General features: G+C 53.1%; 1 protein-coding gene across 1 annotated transcript in view; it reads left to right on the plus strand.

Moving 5' to 3' along the window:
- SYNE3 (spectrin repeat containing nuclear envelope family member 3) overlaps positions 1-22,412 on the plus strand; it is a 79,985-nt gene extending 57,573 nt beyond the window's left edge. Inside the window, exons 9-18 of the mRNA XM_045561324.1 lie at positions 1,325-1,507; positions 2,752-2,895; positions 3,741-3,875; positions 6,883-7,044; positions 7,185-7,357; positions 7,764-7,893; positions 9,340-9,501; positions 12,496-12,645; positions 13,720-13,758; positions 22,015-22,412. Of these exons, the coding sequence (XP_045417280.1) occupies positions 1,325-1,507; positions 2,752-2,895; positions 3,741-3,875; positions 6,883-7,044; positions 7,185-7,357; positions 7,764-7,893; positions 9,340-9,501; positions 12,496-12,645; positions 13,720-13,758; positions 22,015-22,212 (1,476 nt within the window). The 3' untranslated portion in view covers positions 22,213-22,412. The remainder of the gene's footprint in view (positions 1-1,324; positions 1,508-2,751; positions 2,896-3,740; positions 3,876-6,882; positions 7,045-7,184; positions 7,358-7,763; positions 7,894-9,339; positions 9,502-12,495; positions 12,646-13,719; positions 13,759-22,014) is intronic.
- Positions 22,413-25,521: the final 3,109 nt, after the last annotated feature.

Below are 25,521 nucleotides of genomic sequence, written 5' to 3' on the forward strand. Positions count from 1 at the left end.
TACACAATCCCAACTCACCATTGCAACTTCCCAGCCTAAATGCTTGACTCCCATGATATTGTGTCTGCGCTTGGTGAAAAGGGGGTGAAGGTGACTCCCCTCCAGTGAGAGGCTTGACCTCTGTGTGGCTGACCGCAAGCCAAATGCCTGTATGTGTGGGACACGCCGGTACAGCGGCATCAGCTGTGGTTTACGGCCTCCTCCAAGACAGGGTTTGATTTCCCCGACCAGGAGTGTCCACCGCCGCCTTGAGCTCACGCACAGCACTAGGTCAGACTTTGCTTAGGAAAATGATCATTCTCTGTGTTGGATCAAAGTTACTTACCTGGGATCTTTGTCCTCTCCCAGCCCCGCACCCACCTAAGCATCTTAAGTCTGAGAGTAGGTTCTTGGTAACATCCGGTATAAAACAGAAGGACTTCTGCCAGTTGAAGACAAAACCTCTGGCTTCTAGAAGCCCAGACCCTTGGTTAGAGAAGCAAGAGGTGCTTACCTAAGACAGCTGGAGAGCCCAGGCTTGGCTCAGGCTGTAAGAGTTGCAAGGTTTGGGGCAAGCAGGGTGAGTGTAGGCTGGGAATGTGGTCAGGACAGGCTTCCTGGAGGAGGTGGGCCTGGGCAGTGCAGAGTTCGGACTGTGTGGAAGCCAGCTGCCACTATATGAGTCCCCTTAGGTGCCCTCTTTGCCTGCAAACTCCCACACGTCACCACCATCAGCACTCTGTTGAGAAGTCGCCTCCTCTGGGAAGCCTTCCCGGATCCCCTCTCATTGTGCTCCCGCAGGCCCACAGCCCCCTTCAGAATGTCCAAAACACTGCTCAGGGGTCCCACTGCTGTCGGTGATGGGGGTCATTGATAGGGGATCAAGCTGGTTAGGTCTGGATTTGTCTGCAATGTGGAGGGTCGATTCTGGGGGGCTGGCTGGGAGGCAGCAGGCAGGCAGGAGCTGCGTGGGGCAGGTGGGCGAGGCTGAGGGTGTGTCACAGCCGTGGCATCGGCGATGGGGACGAGTCAGGTTTCCTAGACGGGTAGGAGGCAGAGATTCAGGCTCGAGTATCGAGTATGAGGCAGAGATTCAGGCTCGAGTATCGAGATGGATGTGGGGGGTGAGAGAGGAACCAAAGTTGGCTTTGAAATTCAGGGTCTCCCCAACGCATTCCTGCCGGCTCGTGTTTCTACTTGTGTTTGCTGCTTCCTCAGACACCAGCACGAAGGCGCAGCTTCCTGAGAAGCTGCAGCCAGAACAGGTGCGCTGCTGGCTCCTTTCCGAGCTTTGTCCTGCCCAGTCGGCCGTGCGCTGTGGTTACCGGAGGCCTTGTCTCCGCAGGCGGCCCTGGCGGAAAGCTCCCGCCTGAAGGAGCAGCTGACCATGCTGCAGCTGAAGACAGATCTGCTGGTCAGCGTCTTCGGCCAGGAGAGAGCCACAGCTCTCCTGGAGCAGGTGGCAGGTTCCGTGAGGGACAGAGACCTGCTGCATAACAGCCTTCTGCAGAGGAAAAGCAAACTGCAGGTGAGCATCGCGGGCGTCTGCTCGGGACTTGGCCTGTCCGCAGGGCTGGGGCCACCCCCGGGCGGGCGCCCTGTGTTCTGATCTCAGCCCCACCCCTCGCCTCGCTCCTGTGTGTGAACTGGGTAGGATGCTTGCGTGATCCCTCCACCTGGTTCTCTGGCCACCTGTCTGGCTCCACGCCTGCCCCAAGCCCCCTCTCTGCGCGGCAGTCAGACTGCAGCAAGCCTAGTCTTCGGTGAGAGCTGGGGGAGAGTCAAATAGGAAAATGCAGACAAAAGCACGTGTCAACTTTGCACCGCCATAGAGCTGGACGCCAGCTCTAACAGTGACACATTGCTAAATGACTACACGAGGTCAAAGACGTGGCATGGCATGGCATGTTGTGGGCAGCTTATTGTTTTATGTAACAAATATCTGCTGAGCATCCAATGACGGTGACAGTAACAGCTGTGATCTGTGGGGCTCTGCCTGTGAGCCAGCTTTGGGTCCTTGGTCTTATCTACTCCAGGTAAGAACACTATGAGGGAGGTGCTTTTACTTTCCCTGTTTTACACATGAGGAAACTAAGGCAGGATGGTCTAGTGAGTGGCTCATGGCCTACGAGTGGCAAAGCCAGGACTTAGCACATGAGCTCGGCTCCCGGGCACCGTTGCCGCCATCAGCAGGGCCTGGTACGGTTCTAGGAGCTGGGGGCATGAGCAAAGGAAGCCCAGGTCTTTGCCCTGAAATACTCCCAGCCTGGTGGTGAAGACAAATAAATAGGCCATTCCCAGGAGGCACCGAAGTGCTATTCTAGAGCAAGGGTTTGAGAACTGCTTCATAAGGGGCCAGATGGTGAAGGTTTTGGTGTTTGCAGGGCAGGCGGTCTCTGCTGCAGCTACTCACCTCTGCCACTGTGGCGTGAAAGCAGCTGCAAATGAATGGGCATGGCTGTGTCCCAGCAAAACTTCATCCACAAAAACAGGCCTCTGGTGGGATTTGGTTGGTGGGTGGGGGGATGTAGCTTGCCAGTCCCTACTCTAGAGGGATATGATCTAAGCATTATGTGAGGACACTCTGGTGACCCTAAGGAAAGGCAGCCAACCCCATCAGGTTCTACGAAGGCTTCCTGGCATGGGTGGTGCCTGAGTGAGTATGAGCTGGCTGAGACCAAGAGCAGCCTGGCTGCGAGGGTCCGGTCTTACAGCAAGGTGCCCGTGAGGAAAGCTTTTAACGTGCGTGCTGCCGGGTCCGTGTCTCTGCAGAGCCTGCTCACTCAGCACAAAGACTTTGGAGCTGCTTTTGAGCCCCTGCGGAGAAAGTTCTTGGACCTCCAAGTCAGGGTCCACGCTGAGAATGGGCTGCAGCGGGACCTTCCTGGAAAACAGGCCCAGCTCTCGAGGTTGCAGGTAAAGGGTCTGTGGGGCCCAAGTCTCCCTCGCCCAGGTGCTCAGCTGCACCTAAGAGCAGCCCCCTTCCTTTACCAGTAACCGGCAAAGCAGCAGCTGGCTTGAGCCAGAGATTTAGACCCTTCCTTGAGATCTGACCTTTCGTCTCAACAGAATCTTTGCTTATGTATCTGATGGTTCCTGGCCTCCAGTTACCGATTCTTGAGCCTAACAAAATGATAAGCTTTTTGTTTACTCCTCAGTTCCAAAGTCTAACACTGGCATTTGTTTTTAAAATTGCTTTGCTATTAGGTATTCCTAATGAGTCCAGAGACTTTTAGTTAAACAAACCAATTTGGGGATTAAGAATAAATGTTTTAAAAACATGTGGATTGTAAGGCTGATCACTGGAAATTGTTGGCTGGATGAGGGACTTGCATGTTTTTAAAATGCACGTGGCACACATTCATCTTTTTAAAACTCAAGCAAGGCTCATGCATAAATTGAGTGTTCTTGGGATGACATGAAAGATGGTGAATTTGGGGCAACTAAGATTGGGATGTGCGTCCTCATAACAAGAGGTAACCATCAAGTGCGAGTCCAGATGTGAGTAGTTTGTCCCTGAGATGCCGTCTGGTCTGCAGCAGGGTTTATTTTCATCGTGTCCTAGGATATTTTTGTCTGATTTTTAAAATCTCTCCAGCTCTGAGAGTGAGCCCCTCAGACCAGCCATATGCATGGTGCGGCCACGGGTGTCGGGGGGGGGGGGGGCCCTGCCCTCCTCGGGCAGTCTCCCCCCATCCCAGGCTCTCCCACCCAGAGCCCCACCCTGATCAGCCCCCCCCCCATTCCTTTCTCCTCTGCAGGCGCTGCAGGAAGAGGGGCTGGACCTGGGGGCACAGATGGAGGCTCTGAAGCCTCTCGCCCAGGGGAACCCCAACCACCAGCACAGAATGGACCAGCTCTCCTCCGACTACCGGGCCCTGCAGAGGGCTCTGGAGGTGAGAGGCCGCGGAAGGGCAGAGACCTGGCCCCTGGGATCCTGCACGCCTAGGGGTTTCCTCCCTCTTTCCTTCCGTCATTCCACCCAACCTTTTTTTTTCCCTTTCTCCCTTTTCTCCTTCCCTTGCTCTTTCATGCAACAGACTGTTATTGAGCACCTCCTGCATGCCAGGCAGTGTTCTAGGCCTGAGGGTGGAGGTAATGTGACCAAGACGGCCAAGGCCCCTGCCCTGCTGGGGGCTATGTTCTAGGTGGGTAGATGGACAATCAGCAAACAGGTGAATGCACGGTTCCATATTGTGATAAGGGCTGTGAGGCAAAAGAATAGAACAGGCTGCTGTGATCCTCACGGCGCGCAGGAGGCCCCAGCACTCTGTGCAGCGTGTTTGAGTCCCGGAGGCCGCGGAGCTTCGTCTGCAGTGCCCCCTAGTGGCTGCCCGAGGTCTACCTGCATTGGCACAGGACTGCGTCTCCCCCAGCGGTGGGAATGGAACTCCAGGCGCATTCAGACTTGGCCTGAGGATAAGCTGGAAGGTAGACACAGTCCTGGCCTTGACACTGATGCAGGTGGAGTCCTGGTTCTGCCTTTGCAACGAGCCCTGAGGAGCGCGGAGCCGGTCTCGGGCAGCTACACCTCGAGAAAGCCCAGTCCCAGGCAGTGTCTCCATCCCGACCCCGCGTGCCCTATTTTAATGACAAATATTCCCAACATCCTCGTTACGATTTTGAAACTCATAGATAAGTTACCCACACAGGAAATAGAAAAGAGAAATAAAAGGAAAGTAAGTACGATAAAATAGTGTCCTTCGATACGTAGGTACTCCCAGATGGCCACGCTCAAGACGTAGGCAGAGGTCAGAACACGCCCCTCTAGTAGCCGGGCCAAGGCCAGCCTCCTGTTGGTTTACATAATGGCTGCATTCCTGGAGAAGTCAAGCATTTTTGTTAAAATTGCAAAAACCTCTTTGTGGTTGTGTGTTAACTAGAGTGAGAGTCTAAGCTCAGGTTGTGATGAACAGGTTTTTCTTTTTTGTTTTTGTTTTTAACCACTGTGGATGTTGGCAGGACATTAGAACACCCTGTGGGGTCTGTGCCATTCTAATTCTGCATTGTTGGACTGTCCTCCCGAGGATGGGACGGGGGCACCCAGGCCTCTCACTGTGTCCGCTAGCGTCACCCTCACCCTATCATTATTGCAGCAACCGAAACTCCCCCCATGAGTTTCCAGGAAACAGGCACCATCTATAGAGACCCACTGATCTAAGCTATGATTAAGGTCTGTTTGAATTCATTTAATTACAGTTAATAAATTAGCAGCTAGTGGTCTCAAGGTTGAGGCAGGGAGAGTAGAGAAATAGGAAACACTGTTTGCATCCTTCCGGAGTCCACAGAAACCCACAGAAGCACAAAAGTCAGCTTAAATGCCTACATGCAAATAAATGATGAGCAGATTAATCCCTAAAAGAAGCAGCATTCACTGAGCATCACTGGGGGTTGCAAGACGATATTCCCATTCTGTCGTACTTCTTTACTTACTGTTTATGTGCTTCTTTAAAAAGAAATTGCCCTTCTTTGATTATTCTGGTACTCAGTGCTTAAGTCTAGTAAGTCCTAATACGTGAAGTGACCTCCCGTCCCCCTGGGGTATGTGTCCCACACTGGAGATCACAGCTCTGTGCAGCGGGGAGTCCTTTGAAGGCGTTTGGTCTGATGTTGGTACACAGGGGCCAGGAGGTGACAGTGGTGTGAGAGCTCAGAGAAGTGGAGTTTTAGATAACTTCTCAGGCCTTCATAAGGTCTGTCAAGGACAGGTGCAGCAATGTCCCCATGGGCCTGGCACTGGCCTGGCACACAGTGGTCTCAGCCAGCGTTGTGGGATGCAGGAGGCAGGCCCTGCAGTGGCCAAACAGAGAGTCACGAGGACCTCATCCAGGCAGCACAGCAGGACAGGACTGTGGCCTGGGGTCTGACTAGGTGGGGGTGGGCCGAGGAGGAGCCCAGGCTGGGTGGCCAGGAGGATGGAGAATGGCTACCCCCTGGGCTCAGTGCCCACCCTTGCTGGAGACAGAGGAGAGCAAGGTCCCTGCCTCAGAGAGCTGAGCAACAGGTTGGCCCAGGAAAGGAGAAAAACCTGATAGACTATTTTGACAAACTTTTTACTGAAGCATAATCATATACAGGAAAATGATTATCTAAGTGTGCAGCTCAATGAATTTTAAAAAATTAAATGCATCTGTTACCAGCACCCAGATAAAACCCAGAATCATAGCAGCCTCCCAGCGCCCGGGTGCCCCTGGGGCACTGCCCAGCCCACCATTACTGACCCTCAAGGGTCACCCTGACCCCAGGCTTGTCACAGCACAGAGTATGCCTGATTTCATGCTCCACTTAAATTGGAGGGGACAGAATGTTTTCTTTTGTGTGTAAGTAAGTTCATCCATAATATTGCATGTGGTTATGGACTGATCCTTCTTGCCGCTTGCTGTAAAACATTTCATCGTGTGAATCCACCATCGTGTATTATTCACTCCACTCTTGATGGGCATGTGGGTAGTTTCCAGTTTGGGGCTATCACAAGGAACATCACATGGGTGCCCTTTGATGAGGATAGGTTCCCATTTCCGTGGGGTATACGCCCAGGAGTGGCATGGCTGTGTCGCGAGGTACATCCGTGTTCAGTTGTAGTAGATACCAATGGTTTCCGTAAGGGGTTGTGCCAATTCACATCAGTGGTGGACAAGAGACAAGAGTTCAGGTTTCCCCTACCCTCGCCTAGACTCCATGAAAGTAAAACAGGCTCAAGAGGCATTTTAAACCCGAGTTGATCTTCTGGGGGTGAATTCCTTGTGCCATGTAGAAGGGAGGACCAGCCTCTTGCATTGCTGCCGGGTGGGGACCCCTGGGGGGCTGGGCAGATCTGGGGGTCCTTCGGGGTGGGGGTGGTGCCCAGGGTCTCTTCTCTGGCCAGTGCTCAGGGTGCCCTTGGCCCTCCGGGCTGTGCCGCAGGACCTCATGGACAGGTGTCAGCAGGGCGTGCGGGAGCATTGCACCTTCAGCCACCAGCTGCTGGAGCTGCGGCAGTGGATTGCTGCGGTCACGCAGAAGCTGGAGTCACACCGGGGGGACACCGGCCCATGGGATGTGGAGTCCCAAGAGGTCGAGGTGGAGGTAAGGTGGTGATTTCCTCACCTGCATCCCCCAAAGCAGCCTCAACAGGCCAACACTTCCACACTGGGGGGCAGGACGGGGGAGGCGCGCAGAGACCTTCCCCAGCCTGAGCCCTCACGGTGTGTCTGCGTGTCCTACAGAGGCTGGCGGCCGAATTCCCGGAGAAGGAGGCCCAGCTGCCCCTCATTGAAGCACGCGGCCGGCTGGTGATGGAGACGTCCTCCCCGGAGGGGGCTGCCATGGTGCAGGAGGAGCTCAGGGAGCTGGCGGAGTCGTGGAGGGCCCTGCGGCTGCTGGAGGAAAGGCTGCTGAGGTGAGAGCCCCTCCCCACCCGGGAGAGCTCAGGGTGCTCGTGGAGCAGATGTCGGGGGCTCTGCTGTGTGCCCGGCATGGCGACAGGTGCCCACTCTTTGGCCCAACTGGTGATTCTATCAGGGACAAGAAAGGCCAGGAAATGTCCCTGGGTTGGGAGTTCTCCTCCAGCCTATTCCGGCTTCAGCCTCAGTTTCCCCATCTGTATCAATGGGCATCCGCACCTTCATGGCAGGGTAATGTGGGTTTGAAGTCAGAAACTAGACGTGGCTATGCCTTGGGAACACTCTGACAGACCCGAAGCGGGGCGCTGACTCGCCGCCCCTGATCCCCCAATTCTATTCGCCCGTGGCCTGGTGGGTCCCCGTCACCTCACCACACTGATGGGGAGGAGTTTGTCTTCTCAGCCTCATCAGAAACTGGCAGCTGCAGAGGACGGAAGTGGATTCTGGGAAGAAAATGGTTTTCACCAACAACATCCCAAAGTCTGGGTTTCTCATCAACCCTACAGATCCTATTCCCAGGCATCGTCGCCGGGTGAGTCTGCCCAGTGGGCCTGCAGGAGAATGGGCCGGTCCCAGGGCCAGTGGGGTGGGGGTCCCCAGCACAGCCCCTCCCTGCCCAGGGCCACACGCTCGGCTCTAAGGACCTGGGACATCCTGCCTCGCCCGAGCCTGCCCCTGCTGTGGCCCAGGGAGCACTCGCCCACTGTGCAGAGGGCCTCTGAGACCCCAGACTCTGCAGAGCCAGGCCACTGGGGAGGACATAGATGTCCCTTGGCCAGACAGGTACTCGCCTCTCTGAACCACTAGCAGCAGCCACTGCAGGGAGGAGGGCACCAGGGCTGACAGCTTCCTGCAAGCCCCAGGTTGGAAACTGAAATCACATAAGATGAGTGTATTTTGTGCCATGGCTGTATTTTGTAAAAAGAACTAACAACATTGTATCATCCATCACCTTCCCCTACTGCCTTTTAAAAAATGGAGCCATGTTGAAAAGACAGTTATTCCTTGCCCTTCAAAAACAATGTATCAAATTATTCATACTCTCACTCTCATTCATTCTTTCATTCACTCATCCAAAACACCTGTACTGTCTGTTAGTTTGTTCCAAGGACTATGCTCAGAGCTGGGATACGGCTGTGAATGACACTTCCTGCCCTCAAAAAACTTAGACTTCAGCCCAGAGCTTTTCAGACTGTGATGTGCACTTGGCCTTATGTTAAAATGCACCTTGTGAATCAGTAGGTCTAGGGGGACCCCAAGACTGATTCTGCATTTCTAACAAGCTCCCGGGACACGCCATGCTGCTGGGCCCAGGAGCAAGGGAGGGGGATTCACAGGCAGTTAAATAAGAGTTTACACAAAGCCTGGTGCGGTGGGCAGAGGGGGCCAGATGTTAGGGGAGCCTGCGGGGAGTGGTGGTAACGTGAAATGTCAGCCGAATCCTCAAGGCAGAGTGGGAGTGCCGGGGAGACTGGGAGGGAGGCGTGTCCAGGCAGAGGGGACAGTGTGTCCACAGACCCGGAGGGTGAGCCAGCGCCAGCTTGAGGGGCTGGGACAGGTCTGCTTGCTCAGAGAACAGGGCAGGCAGCAGCACTGCAGGGAAAGCAGAACCTGAGGCTCTCGGGCCACACTGGGGAGGTGTGAGAAGCCACCAAAGCGTATTAGCAAGGACTTAGGTGAACAGACTTGCACTTTAGACAGATCGCTCTGACCATGAAGCCCAGAGGGGAATACACGTGGTAGAAGGGTGACCACTGTATTTTCTACCAGGGGACCAGGGAGCAGAAAGTGAGCCATGCTCTTGGCCTCTAAATATGGTCACTTTGAGTAGAGATTCACCCCACCTCCCCCAGCCTCTCCTGTCACCTTTTGGGCATCCTGTCCTCATCCCTGCCCCTCTACCTCAGGTGGGATCCCCAGGACACATGGCCAGTGGGTTTGTTCACCTCTGACGCTTTGGCCGTGTGCCTTCCTGCAGGCAAACCTGCTCCAGGAGGACGAAGCCAGCCGTGAAGACTTCGCCCAGCTCCTGAGGAACTTTGAGCAGTGGTTGCAGGTGGAAAATTCCAAGCTGGTTAGAATCATCGCCATGAGAACTGCCACAGCCAGGGACTTGAGGACCAGAGAAATGAAACTGCAGGTCTGTTCCCAAGGAAAGGTCTCTTGCCCACAGCGTTTGTACCTGCAGATACGTCTGCCACCAGGGAGTTCTTCAAAAACAAACAAACAAACAAACAAAAAAAGGAGCACAGACATAGTTCATGATCTGTTCTCCCTTGTTTGTAAATAATGGTTTTTAAACATTTTGGGTTCAAAGAGTTTAAAAGAACTTTTCCTGGCATTTATCCATCCCTTCAGCCCACTTCTGTATTTCCCTACGTGGAAACTATCACCACCAACAGCTTGACTCCTATATCAGTTAGCTATTGCTGTGTAACAAACCACCCCACTAGTCTGTGGTTTAAAACAGCAACTGCTTGTTTCACTCGTGATTCTGAAACTTGGCGATTTAGGCTGAGCTCGGCTGGGCGCTGCTTCTGGGTTTGGCTGGGCTCCCCTTTTTGTCTGCTGTCAGTGGCAGGTCAGGGGGGGCAGCTCTGCTTCTGGGGCAGGAGGCTGTTGGAGACGAGAATGACATGGACCACACCTCTCTTGCTACCCTGTGGGACAGGCAGGGTCTAAGAGAGCAGCTGGGAGCAGGCAAAGCCTTTTGAGACCTAGGCTGGGAAAGGGCATAATATTAATTCCTCTGCATTCCATGGGACAAAACCAGCCCAGGTGCAAGGGGAAGGAAAATAGACTCCACCCCTTGATGGTGGGGGCAGGGTCTGCAAAGTCATTTTGCAAAGCACATGGATGTGGCCAGGGAAGGGGGATGTGGAAGTCACAGCCATTTTTGTAATCAAGCTACCATTTCTCTTCTTTCTTCTTCACTGCCACATCTAATTAGTCACCAGATCCTCCTTGATTCCACCTCCTGGATATTTTTTGTTTCAGTCCCTTTTACTACCATCGTCTTACTTTAGGCACTTACTGTTTTTGACTTTGTGGCAATATCCTCCCAGCTGGTCTCTCTTCTTCCCTTTGGGCCCAACTTCCAGGTTATGGCTCACTCTGCAGCCAGACTAACCCTTCAGAGTCACAGATATGACCTTGTCTTCCCCCTAATGAAAACCTTTCAGTGTAGACTTTAAACCCCCAAGTTTATCACGCAAGGCCTTTCTCAACCAGGCCCTAGACTACTTTTCTTTTCCCTTATTTTTCTGATTTTTTACTATGATAGGTTAGAGTTTGGATTTCTTTTTATTTATCCTGCTTGGGATTCATTTGAACTCCTGAATCTGTAGTCTAGGGCCTTTCTGGAAAATTCTCTAATATTATCTGTTAAAATATTGCCTCTACCTTGTTCCCTTTCTCCTCTCCTTATGTGATGTCATTTAAACATGTTATTCCTTCTCACTGTGTGCTTTATGTCTCTTACCCTCTCTTGTGTACTTTTCATTCTTTTGTGTTTTCGTGTTGCATTCTGGATAGTTTTCTCTGACCCATCTTCCAGTTTACTAATTCTCTCTTTAGCTGTGTCTCATATGCTATTACGCATGTCTATTTAGTTCTTAACTTTCGTTATTGTATTTGTCAGTTCTAGAACTTCTATATGGTTCTTTTAATAATCTGCTCTATCATTTTTCATAGGTTCCAGATCATTGCTGAAATTAAGCTTGTCTTTTAATTCTTTGAACATAGTAAACATAGCTGTTTTATAGAATGTGTCTAATAATTTAAGTATCTCAAGGCATTTTAGAAATGTTTCTATTGTGTATTATTTCTGCCTGTTCTTGTTCTTGGTTTCTTGTGTGTAGCTGCTTTACTTATGTTCTGGACATTGTGTTTGACAAAATATGTGTAAGAGTAATTGGAGATGTAGGATAATCTCTTTCTCCAGAGAAGATTTTGTTTGCTACTGCCAGGCAAGCACAAGCTTTATCATTTTGGGACCACTGAATCCAAGTTCAAGGCTTTAGGTTCCCTGGACCACTGAGCTGACTGGAGCCAGGGTGCAAGTCCACATAATGTACAGTTCACTTTTGGTTCACTTTATTCTGAGGGTAAAGGCTTTAGACATCTCAGCTAAAGGGTGAATGGTTTTTCAGAATCTTCACCTCTGCAGGGCCCAGACTTTGACCTTCCATCTCCTTACCCCTGTTTTATAGCACAGATCTGTTTTACAGCTATCTCTTCCAAATTTGCAAATGTTGTAAGGGAAAAAGCAGGCCTGACTTCTCTGGGATTCTCCATCTTTCCTGAGTTTTTGATCTGATGTGCTTTACTCTTTTGTTAACCTTTTAATGCCTTTAAAATGTTTTTAATATTTTGTCCTCAGTGAGAGGTTTGATCCCAATCATCTAGTTGACCCTTCCTGCCCACCCTTCCTCTCTCATGCTTGGCTCCCCGCTCTCGTTTCTCACCACTGCCACCACCCAACTGCAGCCATATCAGAGAAAACTTTCATTTTCCCATGTTAAACCCCTCTGCTCTTGTGCAGCACATATGCTAGTGGCTCTGAAAAGCTAAGCAAATTGCCCCATATTGCACAGCTAGTAGGATGGGGCAGAGCCAGGATCCAAAGCCAGGATTTAAACCTCAGCTCCTGGATTTAGAACCCTGCTCCTACACCCACATCACGCAACCTCTCAGGAGTCCTGAGAATAAAAGGTGCCATCCTAGGGGAACACTGCACTGTATTTTGAAAGAAAGATCTGCCCATTCCAACACCACTGTGCCAGGCTCAAAAATGCCAATGGAAAGACGTGTTGAACGATGATAGCTTTTCTAATGATGCTGACTCTTATGTCAAGCCCTGGAGAACTCGATGCTAGAACGTCAGTGTTGGAAGCAACCACTGGAGGTCAGCAATCCAGCTGCCCCTTCTGTGCAGGAGGCCATTCTGTAACATTCTAGAGAGCAGTTTGGGCCTTGGCTTGAATTTGCACAGATGGAAGCCTCGCTTTGCCAGTTCTGGCTGCCTCCTCTCCACGTGCCTCTCTGTCAAAGTTGATTAGCCCGTCCTTACCGGCCAAGTGGGGCTGTCTGGGCCATTTGGAAGCTGCATGATGATGCTGTCATTTCCTCCCAGGAGCTGGAGGCTCGGGTACCAGAAGGTCAGCATCTCTTTGAGAACCTCCTTCGTCTTGGGCCAGCAAGGGGGACCTCGGATCAGCTGGAAGATCTGCGCTACCGGTGGATGCTGTACAAGTCCAAGCTGAAGGACTCCAGCTCCCTGCTGGTAGGTGCTAAGGGTGCACCGGTCTCAGACTCCAGGGAGGGGACCGTGGCTGGGCCCAGACTCACCTGGGGAGACAGACCTTCATCTGTTCCGTGCACCCACAGACCAGGCACAGATGATGACTCAGAGAGAGAGGAGAGGAAGACTCCCAGGGCCTAGACAGTTGACTTGCATGATGTCATTTGGCCATGCAACCACCTTGTGGGGCTGGAGTCCCAGTAACCACAGCAATAACCTCACAGTTAATGTGTAAGGAGCACTTGCTGCCTACCAAGCTGAGAGTTTTATGTGCATTATCCCATTCGATCTTATAGCTGCCCCCTGCTAGAGTAATGGTATCTCCACTCCAGTCTCCAGAGGGGAAGCTGAGACTCCAAGAAGCTGAGAAATTTGCCCAGGGCCACACTGCTAGTAGGTGCCAGAGCCAGCATTAAAACACAGCCTCGTGTTGTAGGCGTGATGTGGGGAGCCCTGGGGTCCAGCCCCGCTTCATGAGCTTGCTTTGTGATCCAGTAGAGCAAGCACTTTCCCCTTTTGGGCCCTCGTTTCTCCATGCATGCAATAAAAATAATAATAATAATAGCTAAACTGATAACAATTACCTTTATTAAATGGTTTGTCCTCATAATAACCCTATAAAAGAGGTTATTAGTCCCTGTGAACCGATAAGGAAACTGATCACAGAGGTTAAGTGTCCTAAGTCCCTAAGTGGAAGGAGGAGGAGGATGAGATGGCCCCAAGGCCCCAGGCTCCAAACTCTGGCATTCCGGGGCTTTCCTGGCCCTTCGCAGCCTTGACGGCCACTAGGTGTCAGCCCAGGCCAAGCCAGGTGGGCCGTGGCCCCAGCCGCCACGGCCAAGTTCTTCCCAGACAGGGTCCCAGCTGGGCCTGAAGTGCGTTAAAAAGCTCATTAAATCGAATCACCTGCTGGCTCAGGCTGTCCAGATGACCAGAAGTTTTAAAGAAACACTCCCCTGACAAAATGAATATTCCATTACAGGCTCTGTTGGGATTTAAGTTTCACTCACTTAACTTATTTTTTCCCCCTTTTCCTCCCCTTTCCTAAAATAACAGACACAGAGTTCTCCAGGGGAGCCGACTGGATTCCAAAAGGTACGGTGTCTGCCATCTGCTGCACACGGCCAGGGGCAGGGCGCCGGGAGGGGTGGTGGGCCTGTGACGCCAGGACGCCAGGGCGGGACTCATGGGCCCTCTGGAAGGTTCCAGGAGGACTGAGGAACGTTTATGGGGCAGCGGCTCTGGGCTGCACTGTGCGGGGGCCCAGGATCCTTGCTCCCAGGGAGCCCCAGGTCAGGGGGAGGTTGGCAGCGTGCGCAGCATCCTCCGCTGTGCCAAGCACATGTGGGGAAGGGACGTGGAAGTCATCATCCCAAAGCAGGGCACGCTGGGAAGGGAACAAGGAAGCTGCTGATAACGATGCCATGACAACAGGCATAAACCCGGACCGTCCCAGGGAACCCGGATTGTCCCAGGCAAACGGGGGTGTGTGGCCACGCTGGTGATGAAAGGGTATACGGAGCTCCGCAGGGGACAAAGGAGGGAGGGGTGTGGTGCCTTGTGTGTTCTGCCAGGCAGGTGCCGCCAAGTAGCCCACGGAGCCTCTCTCAGGTGTTTGCAGCCGAAGCACCCACAACAGCAGCAGAGATAATAAGAATGATAATAACAGTAGTGATTGTTGTTACTCTGGATACTACATATCGGCCATCCACTGGGTGTGCCAGGCACTGGGCGTCTCATTTTACGCTCCCATTGACATCTCAACTGCAAGCATGAGGGCACAGAAAGGCTGCGGTTGAAATGACTTGTTTAACGAAGGCACCTGCGTGGCTCTGACCTCTGACTGCAAACCCATGTTTTTTGTTTTTATTTTTTTTGAGACAGAGTCTCTGTTGCCCGGGCTAGAGTGCCATGGCGTCAGCCTAGCTCACAGCAACCTCACACTCCTGGGCTCAAGCGATCCTACTGCCTCAGCCTCCCGAGTAGCTGGGACTACAGGCCTGTGCCACCATGCCCGGCTAATTTTTTCTATATATCTTTAGTTGTCCAGCTAATTTCCTTCTATTTTTAGTAGAGACGGGGTCTCGCTCTTGCTCAGGGTGGTCTCAAACTCCTGAGCTCAAACCATCCACCCACCTAGGCCTCCCAGAGTGCTAGGATTACAGGCGTGAGCCACCGTGCCCGGCCACAAACCCACGTTTTGACCTTCCACACTGTGCCTTGGAGAAGGCTTCCCGGGGGCCTGGCAAGTCTTCACATTTCTGGAAAAGCCAAATGTAAATTGACACTCCCTGTGCCACTGCTTTCAAGGGAACACTCTTGTTTTCTTGCCAAGCACTGGCCCCCAGTGACACGAGCTTCCAGCATGCTCTGCCCCAGCGGCCTCTGAGTTCCATGAGGTCTCTCAGTCCGTGGGATCTGTGTTTCCCAGGTGCTTTGCACTCCAGGTTTTCTTCTCGGTCTCCAGCTGTGTCGTGTCTGGCATCTGCAGGGGAGTGGGTGACCTGTGGACTGGGCAAGGCAGTCGCAAGACCAAGGCCATGCTCTGGGCCCAGTGCCAGCCAGCTTTGTGGCCTTGGGCAGGTGGTTTTGCATCTTAGGGCACACTTTCCCCATCTATAAAACAGGACTGTTAATGCCGGCTTTATTTACTCTATGAACTAATTTTGAAGAGCATGTGAATTGTTGTATGTGAAAGGAGAAGTGCTTCAATGGCTTAAGTCCTGGTCGCCCCCACCCCCACCCCAGTTTAGAATAACAAACAGCCTCCTTCCGGAATAGGGAAGGTCACCAGGAAAGGCAGGTGGTCCACACAGCCCGGCCTGGTGGCTCCTGGTGGGAGATGGGGGACCCGGTACCAGGCATCCAGAAGGCCTCTAGCTCCTGCACTCTAACCCCCTCACTGGTTGAGAGCCCCCATCTATGCAGCCCCCAGGCCACAGTCCATTTTGGAGTTAAGTCTGGGTCTGCTGGTGCCTGGCCATGGTGCCTAGCATATAGTAAGTGCTCACTAAATGTTTCTGAGTGGTGACACTTGGCTGGCTGACACCAGCCCTCCTTCCTGCAGCCTGTAATTAATGTGTTACTGTGTATTCACAGCCTTCGTGTGCATTTGCTGTCCGTCCCTTCCTCCCTCCTTCCTTCCTTTCTTCCCTTCTTCCCTCCCTCCCTCCTTCCCTTCTTCCTTCCTCCAATATTTACTGAGTGCTGACTTTGGCCAAGCTCTGTCTTAGGCACTGGGACACACCAGTGAACAGAATAGTAACGGCCTGCCCGCGTAGACTGTGCATCCTGGCCGGGTGGAGAGAGGGGAATCGGGAGAGAGCGTGAGTGTCCTGCTGATGTTGCCCAGACACAGTGGGAGTCTCTGGGTCAGAGAGTTCCGAGGGTCGGTCTTACAGCCCCGAGGTTTATGCTATCTGTAGCTGGCAGATGTTGGGTGCAGTTTGGTAGGGTATACAAAGCAGAAAGGCTCTCAATCTGCGGTCCCCAACCCCCTGGGCTGTGGATGGGTACCGGGACGGGGCTGCACAGCAGGAGGTGAGCGGCGGGTGAGAGAGCAAAGCTCCATCTGTATTTATAGCTGCTCCCCATGACTGCATAAGCTCTGCCTGCCCCCACCCCGACACCATCCGTGGAAAAATTGCTTTCCATGAAACTGGTCCCTGGTGCCAAAAACGCTGGGGACCGCCGCCCTAAATGGCTAAAAAATCTGCTTACTTAGGCTGTGTTTAAAACAACTGGATATGTAAAAAATTGACTTTCAGCTGGCTTCTGAACCCGCTGTGAAGTGAGCACCCTAGGGGCCAACACGCAGAAACCATCTTTGCTCATCGGCCAGCTTCTTAAAACATATATTGCTCCCCACCCCCTAAGTTTCTCACCGACTGGGGCTAGGGTGGCCCAGGAATCTGCATTTCTAACAAGATCCCAGGTGATACCAGTGGCCCGGGGACCACACTTTGAGAACCACTGCTCGACACTGTGGATTTCAATGCCGGCTCCACCATCAGTGTGTGCGACCTGTGGCAAGTCACTTAACCACCGTCTTCCGCTGAGTCAAATGACGGTCCACTGAGCTAATGGTAGTCAAGTCTCTGTTGTAACAACTGGCACACAGTAGGTTCCCAGCGAGGACCTGGGAGACCCCTGCAGTCTCCTGCTTCTCCTTCTGAGAGCAAAGGCGGCAATGGTGCTTCTGCTGGGGGAATTCCTCCCTTCGGTTTGGTCCTGGTGCTGTTTTTCGCTGCCTGGGGTGTGCACGTGTGAGCATATGGCTACGTGTACACGTGCACGTATGCACATCCCCACACAGGCCTGACAGGTAGAAAATGGGTGCTGTCTTCCGAGGTTGTAATGCTGCCAACTTAAAAACATTCCATGTATTATTTTTAGTCCAAAGGGAAGGAAAAAAAACCCTGCCCCGAAGCTAATTATTTATGAGCAGTTGGTTCTCTACGCTTTTTTCATCTCTCTGTGCCCCAAGTCATTGAAAGCTCCCACTACGTCAATGGCTTCAGCTTGCTTGTTTGTATAAACAGAATAATTAAGATTTATTAAAGTTGCAGCTGCCCACACTCTTGCCAACGCTGTGCCACGGGTGTGTTTGCCTGCAGCACTCAGACGCAGGAAATGTGATTGCTTTTCGAGTTGCATCGGCCCACGGCGGTGGTGTAGCCCTACCCGAGACAAACTCTCAGTTGGGGAGCAGATTGGCAAGAGCTTCTCTTTCCTGGGCAATGCCAGTGTGCAGGCACGGAGAGCAGACGCCTCCATCCATTGCATATTGTGGGCTCCTGGGATGTGAATGCAGATGTTGAGTGACCTTGGAGTAGCATTTTATTTACTCAATCCTATGGCATGGGTTTTAAGACTCATAATTTTTCACATTTTCACATCTCTGGAATGTGGGTGTCTTATTACAATCTAGGTCTTCCAGTGAGGATCTGGGTTTACTTCCCTCCACCACCCACCTGAGATTTCTCTAAATTAAAATCTCTGCTTGTGGGTGGTGTTTTGGTTGGTTTCCTGCGGACCACACTGACTGTGTAAACTCGGACCGCCGTGGGGAGCTCCAGCCGGGGTTCAAATCTTCAGGGAAGAGTTTTTACTTCCCGCCCTTTACCCAGTGCCCAGATAAGACCCTGAGTTTCCTTCTTCCCCTTTCTGTGAGTGAGTTTACTCCTCGTTTCCCCTCACACGGAAGGTGCCCCACATTTGTGTGGGTGCCCCAATCAGGGGCTCCGTCTTAGCTATTTTTTCCTTTCTTAGTGGTTTGTAAAATAATGGTCTACTCTACAATCAGTGCCTTAGGTTGGATGAGATACTGTAATGCCAAATCTCAGGAAGCACTGGTGGGTTTTTCATGTTAGCTGATGACTTTCTCTCCCAACTATGATTGTTTACAAACCCCTACTTGTGCCAGGTACTGTGCTGGTCACCCACGTGCCTGGACTTTAACACTCAGAACTGCCCTCCGCATGTTTAGGGGAGCAAATGCCTCTGGGCCCTTCTCCCGCATGCTGCTCACAGCCAGATTAGGTCGGGCAAAGGCCACGTCGCTTGACTTTGTGCCCCTGAGGCTCTCTGTGCAACTCTGGGGGCAGGTCACCTCTGGTCACAGCCCAAGGCCTGGGCTTTGCCACGGCTGTGCTGTCTCTGACCTTTAAAAGGGGAGAGGCAGGGACAGGCCTCAAACCATGCGCTGTGTCCTCATGGAGCCCTGTCTCCAGCCACCCACAGAGCCCAGGAGCAACTGGTCATTGCTGATTTGTGAATGAGTTGGTGCTAAAACTCTGGACATGAGTTTTTGAAACTAGCCTTTGACCTTTGAAATCCAGAAAAGTGTTATCTACACTTGCTTTCTGTTTCTTTATCTCTCTGTCTCCAAGTCTCTGAAATCCCCCCCAGTGAGGTAACAGCTGCTACGTCTTCACTGAACCCAGTGACCACGCTGTGCCATCACCGTGCTCCGCCTGGGCAGCGCTGGGGCTCCCGACTGTGTCCTCCTCTTCCAGCCGCCTCTGCTGGGTGCCATCCTCTTTGTTTGATGGTTTTCCACTTATCCAAACCTGTGTTGATGAAACTCAGTGGTGAAGAAATGCCACTATTGAATCCGGGTCCTGGGAAAGATCCCGAGCCTCAGAGGGGAGGTGGCATCACGCCCACACTCGGGGCCCCAGGCCGGAGGGGACCATCCTCAGCAGAGCCTTTCCTCGTTGTGGTTGCTGCTTCTTGTGGGAAGTGCCACGCAGGATGGTGGGAAGAGCCTGGGCTTTGAGGCGACGCTGGGTAGCTGAGACCGTCCATGTGACTTTGGGCTGGTCGCCTCCCCGTAGCCTCAGCTCCTTCCTCTGTAAGATGGTCACGGAAAGCCCACCTCACAGAGCTGTCGAGGGGCTCAGGAAGCCCACGGGCGAGGGGAAGAGCGGAGCTCAGGGCCTTTGGGGGCTGTTTGGCGAGTTCATCAACAAGTGTGGCCCCGGCGTGCCAGGTGAACGTCAGGACGGTGAGGGCCGCTCACAGGGCAGCAGGCGTCTCTGTGGTCACCTGGCGGGTGCCGCGGGAGGAGCAGACGGCCAGAGGCACGGGAGGGGAAGGAGCCTTATTCAGTATTTCATCAGCAGATATCTACTGAGCACTGCAGAGGATACAGCAACGAACAAAACTGACGGGGACCCTGCCTCCGAGGAGTTAAGGGCAACACAGCCCTTAATCAGGGACCCGAAGGAAAGGTGTCGGGTGCCATGCGAGTGTGTAGTGGGGGCTTGGTTTTTTTTGTCTAGAGGCCGGGGAAGGTCTCCCTGAGGAAGCAACTCAAGGTGAGGTGAGAATGATCAGCAGGATCTAGCCAGGTGGATTGGAGAAAAGAGGGAAGTGAGCATTTCGGACAGACGGGACAGCCTGTGCAAAGGCCCTGCGGCAAGAGGACGTGAGGGCCGTTAAGGAGCGGAGAGATGGCATTTAGGAAGGGCGGTGCTTTCCTCTCCGGTGGGACTGAGGGAGGTGATGGTGCCTGATCCTGCATCCCTGGCAGAGGGGAATATGCGCTGCTCGTGGGAGCTCCCGCCTGCCCCAGCACCCACCAGCCGGAGAAGGAAGGACAGGCGCGGCGACTGGGCACCTGCCACGCGTGTTAGCACAGCACGCGTTGCCTCGTTTGTCCTTGTAACTTTGGTAGGCAGGTGTCCTTCTCCCTCTCCCCCAACAAATAAAGGAACTGAGGCTCAGAGAGTCTCAGTGACCTGGCCTAGGTCACACAGCCAGGAAGCGGCAGAGCCAGGGTTAGAACCCAGGACTCCAAACCTTTAACTTCCCCCCATATCCCAGTTCATCCATGGTAGAGGATTAAGTCCCAGTTACTGTGATAAACTCGTCTTGCCTGAGTTCCTCAGAACTCTGGAGTCTCAGGTTCACGGGAGACCTTGAAGGACTCTTGGTCAGAGCCTCTGCTGAGCACTTAGTTCCTCTGCACAACATCTCCTGTTCCCTCCTCACCGCCATGTGCTCATCGGCCCCCCACTTCCGTACCCTCAAGGATGGGGAGCTTGTCACTCCCTGAGGAAGCTCCTTCTCTCTTTGGATAGTTCTGTCTCAGTAGAAGACAGGTGGTACTTCCTGTGGGGAAAGAGAGGCACAGAGGAACTCTTGGAACTGGGAGGAGCTGAGGTTGTCAATTTCTTTGTTGGCCTCTTAGAAGGTAGTTCATGTCTGTGTGTGTTTTCATGTTTTCTAAGCATTTGAGAATCATATTAAAATGTGCCTTTTATTTTAAAGAGCATTTTAGAATTGAGGGCCCTGAGTGAAGACGTGAGCTCTGAGTGCACAGGCACTGGGCAGGCGGCAGGAGTCCTTTGGAGAAGACCACCCTTGTCAACGGCTGCAAATGCAAACATACTTTGGACCTTCGGGGATGTTTGCCCCAGAGGCTCGCGGCCAAGGCACAGCCCCTCACTTGCATAAGCAAAGTGTTAGCTCGGGGAGTGGAGGCACAAACAGGAAAAGGACCCTTGTAAACTGACCCTCCGTTGGGAGGCCGTTAATCACAAGTTTTTAGTTGTGTAAACCCAGGCAGGGTGGGCGTGCAGCATGTCCCCTTGGCCCCTTCTCCCTCTCCCTGGAGCAGTCAGATGGGTCAGGGCTTTGGCTCTACCCAGCCCAGCCGCTGAGGGAGCCACTTTGTCTGTGAACTCATGCTCATTCGGCTGCTTAAACACTTCATCACTCGCCGACCCTGGGTCACTGCTGAAATAAATGCAGCCAAGGGTACTTTCCCCTTGTGTGGGCTGTGGGCAGTCTGTTTTGTAGAATCGGTGTCTAAGGCCTTTGGTGAGTGGAAACGTGTCAGGCTGGAAGCAGAAGGTCAAGTGTTATCTGGAGGAAATGGTTGGGGCAGGAGAGGAAGTAAGATGACTCAGATACGAGAGGCAGAGAGACAGAGTGCCCAGGTCAGAACCTCCCAGGAACAACTGCACTTAGCAATGTTTCTTCACCACCACGGTCACCACCACCACCATCTCCATCTCTATCACCACCACCACCACCACCATCTCCATCTCTATCACCACCACCACCACCACCACCTCCATCACCACCACCACCACCATTTCCATCTCTATCACCACCACCACCACCTCCATCACCACCACCACCACCTCCATCATCACCACCATCACCACCACCATCTCCATCTCTATCACCACCACCACTACCACCACCACCACCACCATTTCCATCTCTATCACCACCACCATCATCACCACCACCATCACCTCCACCACCATCATCACCACCATCACCACCACCACCACCACCACCACCATCATCATCATCACCATCACCACCATCACCTCCACCACCACCACCATCATCACCACCACCATCACCTCCACCACCATCACCACCACCACCATCATCATCATCACCATCACCACCATCACCTCCACCACCACCACCATCATCATCACCATCACCACCATCACCTCCACCACCACCACCACCATCACCATCTCCATCGCCTCCACCACCACCACCATCATCATCACCACCACCATCACCACCGCCTCCATCTCCATCACCACCACCATCACCACCACCACCATCTCCATCTCCATCACCATCACCACCACCATCACTGTTACCACCACCACCACTATCATCACCACCACCACCGTCTCCATCTCCATCTCTATCACCACCACCACCACCATCTCCATCTCCATCACCATCCCCACCACCACCATCTCCATCACCATCTCCATCCCCACCACCACCATCTCCATGCATCTTCCCTGCCCCCTGCCCGCCTCAGGGCCCCTGCGCCCGCTCACACGTGCTGTGTTGGTTCCGCAGACTCGGTGGCGAGGTCTGGGCTCCCTCCTGCGGAAGGTGTGCTGCGTGGCGCTCCCGCTGCAGGTGCTGCTGCTGCTGTTCCTGCTGCTGCTGTTCCTGCTGCCCGTCGGGGAGGAGGACCGCAGCTGCAGCCTGGCCAACAACCTCGCCCGCTCCTTCACGCTCATGCTGCGCCATGACGGCCCCCCGCCAACCTAGCCCGCTGGGGCGCACAGGTGCCTTCTCCAACCTTCCTCGGTCCCAGGGCTGCTCCTGAGGACGCCCCCCCTCCCAGGGAAACTGGAAACAGAGGCAGGCCCGAGACCGCAGAGCTGCATCAGTGTTCCCAGCACAAACTTCCTTTTTATACAGTGTTATCTTAGTCTGTTTACTGAACGTGTACTATGTGTGGCTAGGGAGTAATGTATAGAATTTTGTATACTCTGTGTGTAAATGTTCAGTATGTATCATTTCATATGCGAGGTCTGTTTGTAGTTGGGAAAATTCCTAGCCGTGTGCGTCTCCAGTGGGATTTTGTGGCGGTGTTGACTTGGCCTGCGGTCAGCCCTGGAAAGCAAGAACAATAACATGTCACTTCTATGACGGTTTCTTATCCAGAAACCAACCCCAGAGCTCAGATGTGAGTGAAAAGGCCTCTGAGCTGCCAATGTAGAAGAACAGCACAGACCTCACTCAGAGCCCAGTGACTTTTGCTTTACGCACAATGAGAACAGATGTGCTCGTCTAGTTGTTAAAACCACAAAGATTAGATGCTGTGGATTAGAAGTAGAAATGGCGTTTACCAGAGGCAGGCACAGTGATGGCGGTAAAAAGGGACAAGTGACAGAGTGTTATCAACGGAAGGAAATAAGAATTACAAAGAACAGACCCGGAATTAAAAAAGCACAGCCGAATGAAGGCATTGAGTGCAGGAGCCCCTGACCCCCACCACTCAGTAGCCTCTGATCACAAGGACCAGTGATGAATGTCCACGGTCAGGATGCTGCATCTTCAGGAAGTGGTTAGATCATGCCCTCTGTGTTTTGTTCAGGGAGAAAGGGAAGGAGCTAGACTTAATTTTTCAGATTTCCGTGCAGAATGGTGAAACACACTGTGTGTGCAGAGCCCACCTGACACTGCCAGGAAAAGACGTGTTTCTTTTGTTGCTCTTGGACCGAGTGTTCGTCATCTAGAACTCAGGCTGGAGGGCGGAAGGGAAGCACCTGCCATGCCAGGGGCCGAGGACCGAGGGTCCAAGACCGAGGTCAGCCTTGGCGCTCAGCCTGTCTGAAGGGCTCTCCCTCCCCTTCCCAGAGGGACTTTGGGGACAGGCAGGTCCACTGGCCCAGGAACGCCCCACACGCGTCCCCCATGGGACCAGGGCCCAGGCCACCCAAACCAGGCTCTCTCCTGCCAGGTCTGGGCAAGCTGGGCTCCACGTGCCGCCGGGAAAGGGCTGAGGCAACTCCGTGTTGGGCTCTGGGGCCGGACACACGTCCCTTCCCCCCCAGGGATGTGTGGGAGGGATCATGTTTTCCCTAAATCAACACTAAATTTTCCTTTTTTAAAAAATACTTAGTGCCCACTCTTTACAAATGGATTTTGTCTGTTGAACTGCAAATATGATATCAAAAGGGGATTTCCTCGGGCCTTATGGGGGACTTTGGAGTCATAAAGTCTTATAGACCCAAAAAGGCCCCATACAGAGGGAAACTGAGGCCCTACGTGGGTCCTGGCCCCCAGCACCTTGCTCGCTCGTACACACTGACCCCTCCCTCCCTTGCATCGGGTCCAGGTGAGCTGTCCCCAGGGGGACCAGGCCCCGGCAAGCAGGACTGGCTGGATGCTCACGGGCGGGAAACCAGCGCTGGCGAGGGGAGCGCTGGGCGCTGACTCAGCCCTTTCCTCCAGGTGTTTGGGAACCTCAAGGCCCATTCTCTGTGGGTGGCACTTTACTGGAAATCAAGGGTTGGATGAGCCAAGACCTCAGGCCCAGGCAGCCAAGCCCAGGTGCCCACTGAATCGATTGGTCCAGCCATGGAAGCCAGAGCTGTGACAGGGACTTTGAAAGTTTCCATGTCTACTCTCCCACTTCACAGGTGAGAAAGCTGAGGCCCAGAGAGGGGAAGTAACTTTCCCATGGCCACACAGCGAGAGGCAGCAAGGCCAGAGCCAACTGGTCGCCACGGCCCTCAGGCCACACCCTGCTCACGGTGGCACAATGCCCCCGTGTTGGCAACTTTAAAAAGAAAAGCTGACCATGTGTGTGCAGCCGCGCCACGTGCACCACACACTGGGGAGGGAGAGACCGCACATGTGGGATGGCGGGTGGGAATGTCCATATATGTGTATATTTTAAACTTTGATAATGATGCATAAAGTCTGCTTGTTTGCATATAACCGTTTTTTAAAAAAAGAGAATTGATATTTTCATTACTTTCATATAAACACAGTTATAAGATGATATCACTGCCCATTTACTGGTGCTTTCAAATGCAAGCTCTTTTGCTTAAAGCGGGTGCAGGCAATTATTCTTCTAATGACTTCACTTTCTAGCCTCTTTAACAACAGCCACGAAGAGCTTTCAGGTGCTGCTCGAGAAAGGCATCGCTGTGGGACCTGCGTGTGTGTGTGTGTGTGTGTCTTGTTCCTCTGTCCCCAGAGTGAGAGGGGTCTTAGAGTTGGTGGTAAGAATTGTGACTATCATGGCCCAACTCAGTGTGTGTGTGTGTGTGTGTGTGTGTGTGTGTGTGTGTGTGTGTGTGTGAGAGAGAGAGAGAGAGAGGGAGAATAGGACAGAGACAGAACAGAGACAGAGAGAGAGACAGGGGAAAGTGACAGAGAGACAGAGACAGAGAGGAGAAGGAGGAGAAGGGGGTGGGGAGAAGGGGAGAGGAGGGAGTGGGCAAGATGGATGCATCGGCCACCTCCCTTACCTGCCCACCCTCCCCTTTTCCTCTTAGTCTGTTCTCTGGGTGCGCAAGACACAGGCAGGATCTAGAGGGTGTTTATGAACAAAAGCTGGGAGTGGGTGGGATGGCAGGTGTGGGCAGCAGATGAAGCCAGGAGACCCCCAGCGGTGCCCAGTGGGGTGCAGAGGGAAGACGATGATGGAGACGTGAACATGCTCCGTCTGGTGCTCGCGGTGCCCGGCCCCATGGTGGGCACCTTGCAGCCACGTTTTACGGAATTCCCACTGTGGTCCCCCAGGGTTTGCTGTTGCTTTACCCCATGTTTGAGGTGAGAAAGCTGAGGCTAAAAGACACAGAGACACTTGCTCAAGTAAAAGTTGAACCCAAGTTTGACCCCAAAGCCACGTGGGGAGGAGGGGGCTTTAGGCTGTTCCTCCAGGCGGCAGCCGCTGCAGCTCCTGGGAATGGATTCAGCGGACAAGCGGGCAGAACTCTCTGCCCACCACTCGGCTGGGCCATGGCCAGAGCTGACCCTTCCACAGGTTTCCCCGAGGGTGGCCCTCAGCACTGAGGAGTGTCACAATCATCTCCACACCACTCAGGGGAGCAGGACTTT

This window comes from Lemur catta, chromosome 1, assembly GCF_020740605.2.
Source record: "Lemur catta isolate mLemCat1 chromosome 1, mLemCat1.pri, whole genome shotgun sequence".
Taxonomy (NCBI): Eukaryota; Metazoa; Chordata; class Mammalia; order Primates; family Lemuridae; genus Lemur; species Lemur catta.